At 44.7% G+C, this 15,515-nt stretch overlaps 1 protein-coding gene across 5 annotated transcripts in view; it reads left to right on the forward strand.

The window, feature by feature from the left end:
* Positions 1–15,515, forward strand: part of LOC144829498 (uncharacterized) — a 458,194-nt gene that overhangs the window by 80,929 nt on the left and 361,750 nt on the right. For all 5 annotated transcript variants that reach the window (XR_013610683.1, XM_078688691.1, XM_078688692.1 and 2 more), the window contains one exon: positions 8,806–8,887. Coding sequence is in view for 4 of the 5 variants with exons in the window: in XM_078688691.1 (XP_078544817.1) it covers positions 8,806–8,887 (82 nt within the window). In the remaining variant the exon portion in view is untranslated. The remainder of the gene's footprint in view (positions 1–8,805; positions 8,888–15,515) is intronic.

Genomic DNA, 15,515 nt, shown 5'->3' on the forward strand with positions numbered 1-15,515 from the left:
CGGGCTTGGTTCTAATAGATGTCAGACATTGTTTTACCCACTTTCCTCCAGAATTATTCCAGGACCGGGCAACTGGCAAACATGTGAATGTCATCCACCTCTCGAGCTCTGCACCGATTACATTTGGCCTCCCCACCACCTCTTATCCTAGTCAGCTTTGCCTGTGACCATTAGATTCTATGTGATGTAAAAAAGTGATTCCTTCTTAATAGATCAGACTTGATTACAGGATAAAGTGTGCTTAGGGATACTTGCCATAATTCATCCAGCCCTTCACTTGGCAAGTAATCTTCGCAAGCCAAGTACGTGGGTCTCATGCTTTCTTCTCCTGCTTTAACCAGATATCCATGCCTGTGAGTAACCTCCTTCTCTCTCGGTCTCGGATTCTAAAGGTCCTTCTCCATAGGATTTTCTGTTCGGATGGACCACATCTGATTTCTGAACCACGCAGATATTTGGTAATACTTGAACCATTCGTCAAATCTCTCCATAAGTCCCATGAGCGGCACGTACCACTTTTCACCATCTTCCCCCAGCATGTTATTCTATAAATTTTCATGGGTATTGCCAAGCAATAAGTAGGAGATACCTAAAAGGGATTGACACTCCTGCCATGTTTTTGCTTCGGCCTTTAAAACTTTCAGCTGAACTTTCTTGAAGAATGTGAGCCCCAAATTTATACATGAAGCCCACCTGTATTAGCCAGCATAGCGTGGTACATACGACTCACAGGTGTACTATAAAGCTGAAGCAAGAGCATCCTGCTATTCTTCATTTGGTTTGCCCAACAATATAATTGGAAATCTGGAAGCCCAGGTCCACCACTTCCTAGCCTTCTTTTTAGCTTCTTCCATGAAAGTCTTATCCCCTTAGCTTCTTCCATGAAAGTCTTATCCCCTTTTCAGCCCAAATAAAAGATGTAATTCTTCCCCGTATTTTCATCAGAATCTTCTTGTTAAGATCTAGTGGTATATAATCGAACAGGTAGGAAAACGTAGGTAAGATAGACATCTTGACCAGGTTAACCCGACCATACAAGGTAAGAGGGAGATTATGCCATTTGTTTAGAGTCTTATGTAGTTCCTTAAACACTTTCTCTAAATCCACCTTGGGGACCTCCTCTAGATCCTGTAAACCTCTGTTTTACTGTTGTTAATCTCAACCTCCGAACAAGTTCACCTCTGCTATCAGATTTGGGAGAGCTTGGCTGATGTCTGCAGTATACAAAATCAGATCATAGGCGTATTAAGCTTTCTTCCTAGAGAAGGTTACCACGATGAAGGGGTTAATTTCCCTATTCTGCCCTAAGCTTTGTGCCAGGGGTTCAATGTATAGATCGAAGAGGACGGGTGACAGGGAACAGCCCTGTCTGGCACCCCTTCCTATTTTTACTGAAGCTGTGTGGCTTCTGTTGGACAGAATTTGTTCTCGATGCACGTTGTATATCTTACTCAGGACATTTCGATACACCTCACCAATGCCAAACTCTTTTAATGTGCCTCTCCGGTATTTCCAATTCACAACAATCAAAGGCCTACTATTGCTAGGGGGCTCCCTGGATAGAAGCAAGATCTCTTGATCCCATCAGAGTTTTTGCGAGTTCCCTCATCTGTCTTCTGGTAGGAAGCCCTTCTGGTCTTCATTAATTAACACCCCAGTCCGAGACTCTGGCTTGCATGGTCTAGTTGAAGCTTGAGTCCCGCTTTGATCATCTGCTACTTGAACCATGCCTCTACGTATCTCTCAACGAGCCCCGTAGGAGTCAGGAGTCGTGGAGCGGCAGCCGGTCGCCTGCCTCCATTTCGGGGCCCCGAGCACCGAAAATGCTTTTTGGATTACACCGGACCGGACCCCCAGCGCCTACTTACACCGAATTGACTCGAGCCATGACAAGGCAAGTAAGATGGCTGAGTGCAGCGGTAGAAGCTATAGCATGCTAAGTGGAAGATCTGGCCTTCCTGCGGAAGTGGCCCAGACAGGTCTGGGTGTGGCTTGCGAACGCTGAGCTCTCTCTCGGCCTCCCAGACTCTAGCCCTGGCATATGAATTTACATGCAGTGTCATTTGTCCATTCAGCAAAAGCCATTCATCAAAAAGCCAAGAGCTGGACTCTTTGGTCACTTGCTGCCCTGAATCAGTAACCTCACAGAGCTATAACTGAGCTGCAAGCATCTGAAGGTATCGACACGCCTCGTCAGCAAGTCGCAAATTGCCCCCTCAATATTCAGGAGCCAGCTAAAGGGCTTTTCACAGCAACAAATTAATATCATCTGGACTGTGCTACTACATCGTAAGCTCCTAAAATAAGGTGAAATAGAAATCTAAACCCAGTCATAGTGGAAGTTAAGCTAAGCCAAGCAGAGCCAGATCACCTGAATGCTAACCCAGGATATAGAGCAGCTAGCAAGCAAGAGCAAACCAAATAAAATATATAAACCACAAGAAAACATCTTCCTCCAGAGACAAGATGAAATTGGGAAACAAAAAGAAATTTAAAAAAACAGATTCAGAGGGAAACTCAGCAAGAACAGGCATAAAACTTTTACCAAGTTGTTCTAATATACGCACTGCAGCTTGGTCGTGTGAGAGGCTGGCTCAGTATATGATGTACACTTATATAAGTGGATCCAGATAACCCTTATGGTGATTTCTGTGGTCTTAGACAACCTTAGAAAGCTCTCCAAGTAGTAGCTGTGGAAAGCAGCCTTCAAGGTTAGTCCAGAAGGAGTGTAAAGCAGCTTGTTTCACCAGATCATAATCTTGTAGAAATTGGTTGTTAAAAAGAACCACACTGTATTTGTAAAAATGTGTATTATAAGACACTCACTAACACATTCAGATATCTCCTAGCCGGAGATATACACAATACACACAATACTTTGCAATAGAAACAGGTAAGTAGCACAGAATACGCAGTGGTCCCCAGGGGGAGACCAAACCATGTACTAAAATAGGGGTATGCAAACCACGACTAAAGTCAAGACAGTACTCGTAGGACGTAGAAGTGCTGGGGACCCAAGGAACCCCCCCAAGGTGAGTATCTAGGATCCCCACAGGAACACAACTGCGTTCTCCATAAAAATCAACATGTAAGTCGCGGTTTCACTTTTAAAGAAAGAGGACCCTTCCCAGTGGACCCTGAAGAAACCCCATGGAAGACAAGAGGTTGGAGAGACACTACACTTGTGGATACCTTATGAACCAGGATAGCTGCACCAGGGAAGCCGGGTGCATAGGTGTGAATTGGCATCGGAAACAGCCATCGAACCCAATGGAGGACTTCAGAAAGATGCAGCTGATGGAGAAGGTAAAAGTGTCTGGTGGAACCCAAAAGGGGATTCAAGATGGGAAGAACCGGCAAGCAGAGGGGATAGAGTCTATACCACTTAGGAGTGACCAGGTAGCACAGAAGACGAATGCCCACCAATGTTGGGTGTTGCAGGAGAGCTGACGGTGACCTTGAAACGACAGCTTTGTGAACCAGGAGCCGTAAACGAGTTGTCTTTTTTCGGATGTTGAGAGTTGAGGGGTCGGTGTATGGTGGGAGCACCAACAAGCCTTGTCAACTATAACCAATGAGGAAGTTGAAGAAGGTGCAATGTCAGGAAAATCAAGGTCCGGGAGACTCATCACAAGCAGGGGAGTCCGGTCAGTCCCCAAGCAATCAGGGGAGCCCAAAAGAATTCAGATGTGACCCTCAACAGGACACACAGGCCTGATGCTCTGGAGTTGCAAGAGGACCTCGAGCAGCTTACCGTAGAAACAGACCCATGGTGCAAATAATGTGGTGTGGTAGAAGATTCTAGTCACTGGAGATGCTTGAGGTTGCGGCTACTTGGAGCCCGAAGACCTTGATGGAAGGAAACCAACAAGCCTATGCAACTGCAAGTTGACGCGGTGCACAGGGGTTATGTTCCTTCAGTCCCTATGAGGGATACTGGCATCAAACTGGGTGAGATGACTGAGCAGGCCTTGAGGGATGTGAAGAACCACCTCCTGTGTTGCTGAGCCTTTTAGAGTCAGTGGGAGCCCAGAAACCGCATACCCGTCAGCTAAGTTGCGGTGCCTGCAGATGGAGGGAAGTGACTCCTGCACTTCAAGGGAGATTCGTTCAAGTGTCTTGGATGCCCACGGACCTTTGAAGGTTTCCTGTATGGAGCACATGCATGGATGTTGCAGCAGACGAGCAGGTTGAAGAGATCAACAGCAGAAGGAATCTTCCCGGTTGCAGCCTTGATGCCCAGAGCGAAGTCCAGCGTGCCCAGACAGTCGAAGTTAAAGCGGTATCTGAATTGAATCGTGTCCCATGGCAAATCTAGGGACCCACCCTCAGTAAAGCCCTTAAATACCCTAAGGAAAGGGCTGGGACGATTCAGGGATCCCTCCCAAAGGAGGGGCTGGACAAGGGGGAGGATACTCCCCTGTCCTTTGTCCAGTTTTTCTCGAGAGCGGAGCCAACTGCTCCCTGAACTGGTTTGAACTAGAGTATGCTTGGAGGGCACCAAATGTGCCCTGCAAGTTGAGCAAAATAACAGCCTCATTCCAGGACTCCAGCATAGGAGAATCACTCCTTAGCACCTCATTGAATAGTTCTAGCCAGACTAGGATTACTACCTCAGAGATCATTATGTAGACTTCATTTGGAACCACATCTGGCTCAGCTTCTTTCCCCTTGTTAAGCTTTTTGACTGCTGTTAGGGGTTTAGTCCCTTTATTTCCTGGTTCAAATATTGCTGGGCCTCAACGCTCAGTTTTGGTAATTGGTTCCCTAGAGCCAGTGATCTAACTCGGCCTTATTCACCTCGAGGTCTTCTAAGTAGAAGTCCTGCAAAAATGAAAAAAATGACTGCTCTATTTCTTCCATGTCCTCCACCGCTTTTATGCTCTTCATCAACCTTAATTCTCCTTATATAGTTATGAGACCTGTCCATCCTAGTCTTCATAGCCAACAGTTTTCCACATTTCTCTTCCTGCTCACTCAGACTTGCTTTTTTCCTTCTCTTATCCAAGCCACAGAGGAGCTCCTTAAAACTCCCCTCAGGCAGGCTTTAAAAGTGTGCCACACCACATAATTGGGGGCTGAAGCTAGGTTTCACCCAAAACAATCAGTGGCTTCCTCTTCTATCCCTTTCATAATTCCTGGTTGCAGAAGTAGCCTTCTATTTAACGTCCATCTTCTTAATACAGGATATGAACTGGTAGTTTTAACTTTAAATATACACTGGCGTAATCAGAAATATGGATAGGTGATATTCAATATCCATGACTCTTTCTGCTTTAAAAGCTTCCAGATAAAAATGGTCTATCTTGGAATAATGACCTTTCTTCCTGCTATAAAAGCTCTAATTTCTGGTCTTGCTTTTTACTTTATGCCAGACATCGCAGAGATCCAAATTATCTAACGTTGATAAAAGGATAAACCCTTATTCTTGATGAGCTAATTTGAGTGCGGGCTGATGACCTGTCTAGGGTATTGTTTAATAACACATTAAAATCACCTCCCAAAATAAGTGGGGCATTAAACTCTAACAGACTAGAGAGCAGGTTGTTCAATGTTATGACATCATCCCCGTTCTGGCCCTATTAGCTGGCTAGGGTTTACAAGGTCTGCCTGGCTTGAATCGCGGCTATTATCGAGCGCCCTCCATCATCCGCCTTATACCTCCAATGCTCATTACTGTAGCTACTCCTTTTGTACAGTGTTGCTTATCTGTAACTATAACCTTGTCTACCCATCTTTCATTACCCTCTATCGAACACCCCCCAACAACCTGTTACCCAATTTAACCCATATGAGGGCATTTTGTTTTTGTTTTTCTCCCAATGCTCCCCACCACGTGTGCACCCCCCCCCCTTTTCCTCCTGGCATAGTAAGCCAATTTGAGTTGCCACCCATATTTCCAGTATTGAGAGTCCATTATTAGCTAACTCATAACTCCTCATTAACCAGTATGTCTAACCTACGTATCCCTTGCCGTGATTTATGGGCTATAAAATTATCCACCTTCTCTGGGGCAAGGAAGTAGTGCATTTTGTTTCCCCACATAAGTTTCAAGATTCCTGGAAACCTTAACTGCACGTGTGCTCCCATTTTCTGAAAGGCTCCATTCGCTTACCCAGTTTTCACCGCCTATCTTTGGTAGTGCAGGAAATTACCCGATTTTAAAAGTAAGATCCTGGACCAGTAGTGAATTCTCCTTTAATGCTGCTCCCAGAAGTTTCTCTTTTGTTGTATAAGACTGAAAGTTGACTAGAATGTTCCTGGGCTTCTTCCGCCCGGAATTCAGTGTAAAGGGATCTCGATGCACTCTCTGGATCTAGGTTTCCAGATTCGTAACAGTGACCACATGGGGAAAAGCTTTAGTCAGAAGATCTACCGCGGGTGACTTAACATCAGTACCCTCCAACCGTTCCTTAACCTCGAAGATCCTGATGTTATTTCTCCTGGAATTGTTCTCCATTCTCTCTAGTTTCTCTATTAGATACTTCTCCCTTTGTGTGAACCTTTCTACCTCTCGAGTGTTATTGCTCACGTTTAACCCCAGCTCCTGAACCTTACTTTCTAGAGCTTTTGTGCGTTGTGCAATGATCAACCACTTCTCCTCTAGACTCCGACATGTGTCCTGTATCACTCTCTGGTTAGCTTCTGATGTTGAGAATTGTTCCTTAATCTCCAATTAGAGTTGGCTTATCATACCCTGGACCGTCTCCAAGCCTGACATGCCCCTGGACTGGAATGGAGGGGGATTGGTCCAGTGGGATGCAATATTTGTGCCTCTCATACACCTCTACCATGCTTTTTGCACTTCTACTCCCTTCCTTCTCACTTAACGTTAAGACGGATCCCTCCAGTGGTGAAAATCTGGATGGATTATGAGATTTTTCGCTTCCGTAGGTTTATCCTTCTCCTGACATACCAATTTCTCTACTGCTCCTAGACATAGTATTTACTTTAAAGTAGGATCTCTGTGAGGGAGTTACTTTTTGACCTTTTAAGGCAGTCTTGTTTTTTTCTCTTTTAAAACAATGTCTTTCTCTTGTGATATGCTATTAAGGGGGCACTTAGCTTTCCGTAGAGTGGACTCTTATGGCTGCTTATTCTTTCCTCTAATAGGACCAATCTGGTTATCTAAATCTTTTAATGGAGCTCGATCCAAGCGTGCATCTTTTCGCCACATCTTGCTCCTTCACTGCCAAATCTGGGGTTTCCATCTTTCTTTGCTCTCCTATCGCCACTGCATCTGTCCCTTTACCACCTTACCCTCCAGCCGAGGCTGCAGGTTCCATATGATCATGCTTGGCAGTGTCCCTCTGACATTCTCGCCTCCCTCGTCTCGGTAGGTTCAATAGACAGTTGACGGGTCTATCCTTCTTTTTCCTATGCTGCTGTTACTATGCAGCTCCTTTTACCACCCACGAGCTGCTTGTGCTGACTTTTCCTGCCCCGGAATGCTTACGTGTCGGAAGGGCATGCTGAGGCTCTCTAATGCTAAAGAGCGTGCTCGCTGCCGTAAACCACTGGAGGCCGGGGTGCCCGGATATCAGCCCTCAAGTGTCCAGAATACGAAGGATTGTGCCTCGCCGCTGAAGTTAGCACCCTTCCTCGTTCCTCCTCCCCAGAGATAGCAGATAAGCCTTTAGTCACTTAACACCGCACTCTCCGGGACTCTCCTGGAACCCACGGGTGGCGCTCCCAATCAATCCTGCTAGCTAACCGCCATGTTCCCTCTGGCCACCATGTTCCAGTCTTAAATGAAATCTTGAAAGTTTATTTTCTAAAATTATGGTGGATCTCCTGTTTGAGCCGTGTGTCATGTATTAATCAATGTGTGTATAACAAATGTCTTGTACTCCTCTGTGCTAGTCCTAAGGCTGCTCGCCCACACTACCACACTTTGGGTTTACATTGAGCCCTGTACACTTCTGGGGGAATCTCTGGACTCTGTGCATGGTATAACCACTTATTGGTATACCATATACAGAGCCAGCTTCCTACATTCATGGTTTGCACCTTATCATTCTTGATTACATGATAGGGTATCTCTGTTGTGGTGTTTGTCAAAACATCGAAAATTAAAATTACCTCCGACATAAATATTGCGGCCTGAATTTAGTGTACCAAAATAACATTACATTAGATGTAGTTATTCTGTATTTATTGCTAGTGGGTGATAACATTGAAAACAATATGAATGATATTTTTGATGGGACTAAATTCAAGTCACAACATTCTGGTGCCATACCCTGTGCTACATGCAGAATGCTACTACTTGGTGCCAGACTAGAGTCAAAAGAGAGATTTCATCACCCTACTTGACTTATGGAGTTGGCTTGGATTATGTTTAAGAATGTCTGTATATTAAACATCCAAAAGGGGATGGGAGGAATGCTTTATGATGCCAAAATGGTCCTGGGTTGCTTGTGTTCTATTTCAGTCAGGACCTGGCCTGGCAGTTAGGCTGGTGTTTTCAAGAGAGGCAGGATCAAGTTGGATTTGCCTATGGCTGGGTCTGAACTGAGATGGCATGGTGAGCAAAAGAACAATTGGTTGGAAATCTACCCAGAGTGATGGCTGGTGTTAGGCAAATTGCAAGCGTTCCTTCCATCACCTGTTGTGTGTAAGAAGGTCTGTATATTCAATTGTGCCATTCTCAAAGAAAGTCCCTTTCCAGGGATTATGATTTTAATCTTGGTGCATCCTTCCTGTTCGAGATCAGTAAATACAGAAATAATTGAACTGTCGTCAGTTGTACATGAATGTAACAAGTCATGCTTCTTGCTTGTTTGTACTTGATCTTCCTTTTAGAAATCACAAAGCAGCTCTGATAATGTGCCCGATGGCCCTGCCCATATTGAGGATACAGCAGTCCACAAAGCGCTTGAAAAAGGTATGGCATTAAGCGAACATGACCCATGCATACATCTTAGCATTAAGGTAGGCTTTGAATGCCTTGTACTCCTATTGAAGTGTATGCATGTAAGAAGCTTAATGTTTTAATGCTAATGTGATATCTGGAAATAAGCGTGAACACAAGTATGGTCAAAGTTATTTGTGATAATGCTTAGGACGATGGGTAGAGCTAAGTCTGACTAAGGCCCTAAACTTGAAATCCGCCCCCTGGTTCTCTGACTCTCTAAAACAATTAAAACGCATTTGCAGACAACGAGAGAGAGCATGGCGCTTAGACTTCCTCCCAGACAAGAAGGCTGCCTACAAAGAGGCGATCAGAACCTACAAAGAAGCAATCAGGTCAGCCCAGGCAACCCACTACTCCGAGAAAATATTAGAAGCAAAATCTAAGCCAAAAGAAATCTTTCATATTATAAAACAGTGCTCTCATGTCAATATGGCCCCTACACCTACTAAAACACAGGCTCAATGCAACGAGCTCGCGGAATTTTTCTACGAAAAGGTTCAAAAAATTTACTCTACCTTCCCTATTGCAGCCACATTCCCGGACTCGAGCAACTCACATCCCCCTAGACCACTCTTTTGTCCAGACCAGCCCTCCCTTGAGCACTTCCATCCTCTGGACCTGGACACTTTAAGCAAGGTGGCTCAACAAGTCAAGTCAGGCTCCCCCTGTGATCCTGCCCCCCCAGAGATCCTTATGCGAGCCAGCAAAACCACCCTGCCCGCAATTCTAGACCTCCTTAATACCTCCATATCTGCTTGTTCAGTCCCCATGGCTTGGAAACAGGCCATGGTGCGGGCACTGTTAAAAAAAACCAGCCTAGACCCAGATGACCACTCCAGTTACCGCCCCATTTCACTTCTCCCATGGGTGAGCAAGGTACTGGAGAAACACATAAACGCGCAGCTGGTCCAGTGCCTGGAGGACCACTCTCTACTACATACTTCCCAGACAGGCTTTAGACCGAAACATGGTACCGAAACCGCCTTGTTAGCAGTCACCGAAGAAACTAGAAGGATACTAGACCAGGGAGGATCGGTGGCAGTGATCCTCCTTGATCTAAGTGCTGCCTTCGATACGGTCAGCTATACCACCTTGCTAGACCGTCTCCATAACATCGGAGTTTCAGGTGATGCTTTAAGGTGGTTCGAGTCCTTCCTGTCTGGGAGGTCGTTTCAGATCTTTGATGGAAAGACGGTGTCCTCCAGGAAACTCTTGAGCTGCGGAGTGCCACAGGGCTCTTCCCTGAGCCCTGTATTGTTCAACGTCTACATGAGGCCGCTGGCGGGTGTTGTAGAACCATACGGCATTAAAATCGTGTCATATGCCGACGACACCCAGCTTGTGGTCTCGCTGGCAACGGAGAACAATACTCACTCCCCAGCAGACCTGTTAAACTGCCTAGTGGACGTGAAGGGCTGGATGACCAACTCCTCCCTTAAGCTGAACGGAGATAAGACGGAGCTCATGCTCCTGGGCCCAACCTCTCCTATGTCTTTCACGTCCCTATGGCCCAGTGCTCTGGGCCCCCCGCCCACTCATAAAGAAAGTGTCAAAAGCCTGGGAGTATGGCTAGATGATAAACTTTCCTTCTCCACCCAGGCCAAAAAACTGTCTGCCACCTGCTTTAGCCTACTCAGAATTCTGAGGAAGGTGCTCCCGTTACTCCCCCTAGAGGCAAAAAAGGTGGCAGTCCAAGGTCTGATTCAATCTCGCCTGGACTCAAATAATGCTTTATACCTAGGGGCCCCGGAGATGACCCTCAGGAAACTGCAAATTGTTCAGAATTGTGCAGCACGCACTTTACTGAAAATTCCTCGGACCCAGTCGGCCAGACCTGCTCTGAAGAGTCTCCACTGGCTGCCAGTGAAGCAGAGAGTGTCCTTCAAGGCGCTATGCCTGGCACATCGCACCTTTTGGAAGACGGGACCTGCCATAAACACTGGCCTGGTCACCCCCTACCACCCTAAAAGGAACCTTCGGTCTTCAGAGGCTTTCCTGGCCGTTGTGCCTAGGGTGAAGCGAGCTAGATCTGGAGGCAGGATGTTTTCCTTGAACACCGCTAGGCTATGGAATGCCCTTCCCATCAAACTCCGCTCCAACCCTGACCTACTTGCATTCTGGAAAAACTTAAAAACACTGCTGTTTTCTCAATCCTATATACCTTAAGCTCCCTCAGTCACTTTCCCTCTACTCAGCGCTTGGACGCCTGCGGGCAGCAATCGCGCTCAATAAAAACCGCTACAATACAATACAATACTTGTAGAGAGCAGGCGTTTCATGGCTTGTCTAAGACAGGTGCTTTGGAAGGTACAACTGTCATTGTATTGGGAGAATGCCTGTGTCTGATCAAATGAACTATGCCTGAATGTAGGCACCTCTGATAAGACAGTTTGGACTGAGGCCATCTCAGTACCTTCAGAAATTCAAGGAAGGCAAGAGAGCAGATGATCTGTTTGAACCAAGAATCATGGTGTGTTGCATGATTAGAATGGATGAAGGGATGGAGGTAGAGGATTTTCATGCCCTACCCAATTAATGGCAACAGAGCGACTCAGAGGGCAGTGCTCCACCCCACTTATGCAATACCTGTCTGACATGACAGAGGAGAATCCAGAGAAACTTGCATTAACTGGCAAGTGGTTAGATAACAAAAGGCTGGAGCAGGAAAGTTTGGATCCAAAAGAGAAGAACTCTCAACTAACTGGCTTGCAACTAGTGAATAAGACTTATGGCAATTTGAAAAGGTGCAAGGCTGGACAGAGAATGAAAGGGAATTTGAATCCTAGTCTGGAATAGAAGGGCAAAGGAGGGCTCCTCCACGGCCACTGTGGTCGCTTGCTGCACGTGCCACAAGGAGGGACCTTAAATAGAGAGTATCCGGTGAAAGATCCTATACCCTCTGAACATATCATCGGCAGTGTGTTAAGTGTGGGAGAATGGATCCAAAAGGGACCAATGAGACTCCACCTATTTGCTATAAACAGTTGGGAAAGTGAGCAATATGCAATGAACCACATCTATCTAAAATACCATGGAGTTTGTGTTAAAAGCAGGTATTAATAGTCTTTGGAACCAAGTATTAATGGAAGGAAGGCTTCTGCCCTGAGAAGTAAAGGGGCTCTCAGTGGTATAGCTAAGAAGAAGTATCTCAAACCTGAAAATATTTTTCCTGGTACCAATGGCACAAGCCCTGATAACCACTGAGGAGTACCTGAAGTACGCAATTGCCTCAGTAGAGGCAGAAGCTGTGGCAAGACAGCCATGATACGTGAAGGGGTAAGAAAGAAACAGGGTTCTGGACATCTTTTAGGTAATGTTTTGATTGCATGCAATACCAGGGCTGGAAGCCTACATGGCTTAGATCATATTGGCTGTGTTGACCAGTGCACAGGCTGCACGTCCAACTCGGGAAGAGACTGTGACCATCCCAGATTTGCAGAGATCAGAAAAGAGTATTATAAGAAATTGGTTTACTAGTTGAAGGGGGTGAAACCCTACTCAAGCAACAAGAACATTCCTTATCAGGGTGAAGTCACAAGCAATCCCTAAATGAACTTTTGTTCAACCCTCTGGTAGCTTGGCACCGAGCAATCAGGCTTACCTTAGAGGCTGCAGGCACTAAATGGGTAGGACAAGAAAATGCCAATTTTTTTAATTTAGATATGTAAGGGGTGGGCTCTTAACACAGCTAGAATGGGCCGATGAATACTAAACACACAGAAACTTCTAGCTGGCTGTTTAGTAGGCTGCTTTAGTTTAAGCAGCCTAAGACCAAACTTCCTAATAAGATGGTCAGCATGATTTATTAATTCATATTTGTTCATTATTCTTCATTTTTTTTTTTATATATATTTAGAAAAGACAGAAAAAAATACACTTCACAAACTACATAACATCAAAGCAATTTTGGGTCAACTATAAGCAACCAGTTATGATGATAATCCAGTCAGTAACAACAAAAAAACCAGTGCAGAAAGTAACCCGCGCCAACAATGTCCAAGGAGCAACCACGGGTTACAAACCACAGGGGAATAAACATTTGAAGCAACAGAGGATATACATTTATGGTACATTATTTTCTCTGACGAAAGGGACAGTGCGCCAAGTAACGAAATTCAGAGAGCTTCCAATTTTGCCAAAATTATGTACTGTATTCTTTTCAATCTTTTTTTAAAAAGGCCACAGCCAACGCGTTTTGTTCCAGACGGAACTTCGTCCGGGCAAAAATTATAAGCGCGTTCAGCATACACCATTATTCCCAGTTGATCAATGTGTCTGGACAGGACCCAAGATTGTCCTCTCTTTGTAAAAAAACTTTGACTCTATATTTCGAGATACATATCAAGCGGATTCAAGGGCCAAAGTTCTTTTGGGAGTCCGAATGAGGGACTGGTACAAAGACCGCAAATTTCAAATCTAACAAGGAACACTGACTGTTACTTTGTCCCTTGGATCTGCTTGATATATATCTCGAAATATAAAGTCAAAGTTATTTACAAAGCGAGGATAATCTTGGCGAAGGTCCATCCAACTGTAATCAGCAAAGGCAGAATACCTTTTTAGATAAAGGCCAACAACAAAAGAAGGTACGCTTCAATACACATCCATGGGAAATGAGGACTCGTTGACAGTTTTACAAATCGTAGCCACTTTCCCAATTGTCAACCTCTCAAATAAGAACTTGACCCCTGATGAAGCTTTGGTTCTTGAATTAGGTTTGAAATGTGTCCCCAATTGTAGACCGGATGTGACTCACCTCAAAATCGAAGCAGTGGAGTTCTTTTGAAAAATTAAACTGAGAGCTTTTATTTACAACAAAGACTATATGACCCCAGAAGAAGTATCCGGTCTAGCACATAAGTCTACGTTTGTTCCTTATGCCCACACTGTTCCAAAACAAATCTTGGCTTTTGAACAAGTGGTATTGTCTGTATTTCAGCAAATGGCGAACAAAAAATATTTCCAAACAAATAATCTAACACCACAACAACGGAAGGCCCTGTCGGATCTCAAGCAGGATAATTCAATTGTTCTAAAACCGGCCAATAAAGGCGGGGCATTAGTACTCTGGCCAAAGAAAATATATCTTAAGTACGAAATCGGGTTCAGAACACCGATTGGTATCGGAATGTCACAGAAGATCCCACCCGAGAAATACAGGAAGCCATTAAACCGATTCTCACCCAAGGCCTTGAGACAGGAATACTTGGCTCAAAGGAGTTTGACTACTTGAATAAAAAACATCCCAGAATGCCATTGAATGCCAGTGATGTATTTTCTACCAAACATTCATAAGCAATTAATGGACCCTCCAGGAGTACCCATAGTTTATGGCTGTGACTCATTACTTGAGCCCATTTCTAAGTATGTGGATATTTTCCTGAAACCGTTACTCCAACAAGTACCCTCGTACTTGCGAGACACTATGGATTTCATCAACAAGATTGAGGGGCTTCATTTTGACTCCAGATATCATTTGCTGGTCTCCTTTAACGTGGTGTCCTTGTACACCCAAATTCCTCAGGAAGAAGCCCTTGAAGCCCTTGAAACATACCTGGAAACTTGGGACCATCCACAATGGGTACCCACAGAGTTCATTCTCAAGCTGGCATCACTGGCACTAAAAAAGAACTACTTTAAGTTTGATGATAAATTCTACATTCTGACCAAAGGGACTGCTATGGGTTGTCCCTTTGCTCCGGAGATGACAGTTCTCTATATGGCCTGATTTGAAGAAAAAAGAGTTTGAGCCCAATCCCTTCAAACAACATCTTTTGAAGTGGTACCGTTATATTGATGACATTTGGTGCCTGTGGGATGGCCCATAATCAAGTGTAATGGACTTTTTTGATTGACTCAATACAAAACATTCTGACATCAAGTTCACCGTTACTAAAATTGTAAAACCAAAAATGTCATCTATGGAATTACTTGTCCATGTGGGAAACTTTATATCGGAAAAACAAGCCAAGAGATCCCACTTCAAATAGTCCAACTCCGCTCCAGAATTCTTATGAAAGTACCTGATGCCCCTCTGGTTGGGCATTTTGTACAAGCCAACCACAGAGACAAAGACCTTTGGGTTGTGAAACAGTTCCAATAAGGTGGTGACATAGAAAATGTCTTACTCCAAAAAGAAGCAGATCTCATTCTCAAGTTTAATAGCACCGTAACTGACCTTAATGAAATGTCGGAGATTTCAAGGGCGTAATTTACAGGAATACGCTGAATAGCTGGAATTTTTTTTCAATTTCTCGAACACACTGATTTTAATCCTCTGTGCTCACAATCAAGTTCTGTTAGTTCATCGCTCTATTAATGGACTACAAGCATCCCTTGTAGAACTTTTACTTGGAACACTAACATGGAACAGGAAGTCCATTCCAATGTGTTTAAGTATAGCCGTGCTGAAGGTGCCCTGTCATTTAATGGTGACCGAGATGAAGCACAAGTGAGTCATCAGAACGAATACAATGTATCTAACCGAGAGTACACTAAGACGCCACAGCTGTTACAATAATTTGGTTCATGCTCAAATTTACAGATAATTTACCCAGGTGCCCAGCTGCGCTTTGAAAACAACGAAGCGCAATCTTTT

Source organism: Lissotriton helveticus, chromosome 4_1, assembly GCF_964261635.1.
Source record: "Lissotriton helveticus chromosome 4_1, aLisHel1.1, whole genome shotgun sequence".
Classification (NCBI taxonomy): domain Eukaryota; kingdom Metazoa; phylum Chordata; class Amphibia; order Caudata; family Salamandridae; genus Lissotriton; species Lissotriton helveticus.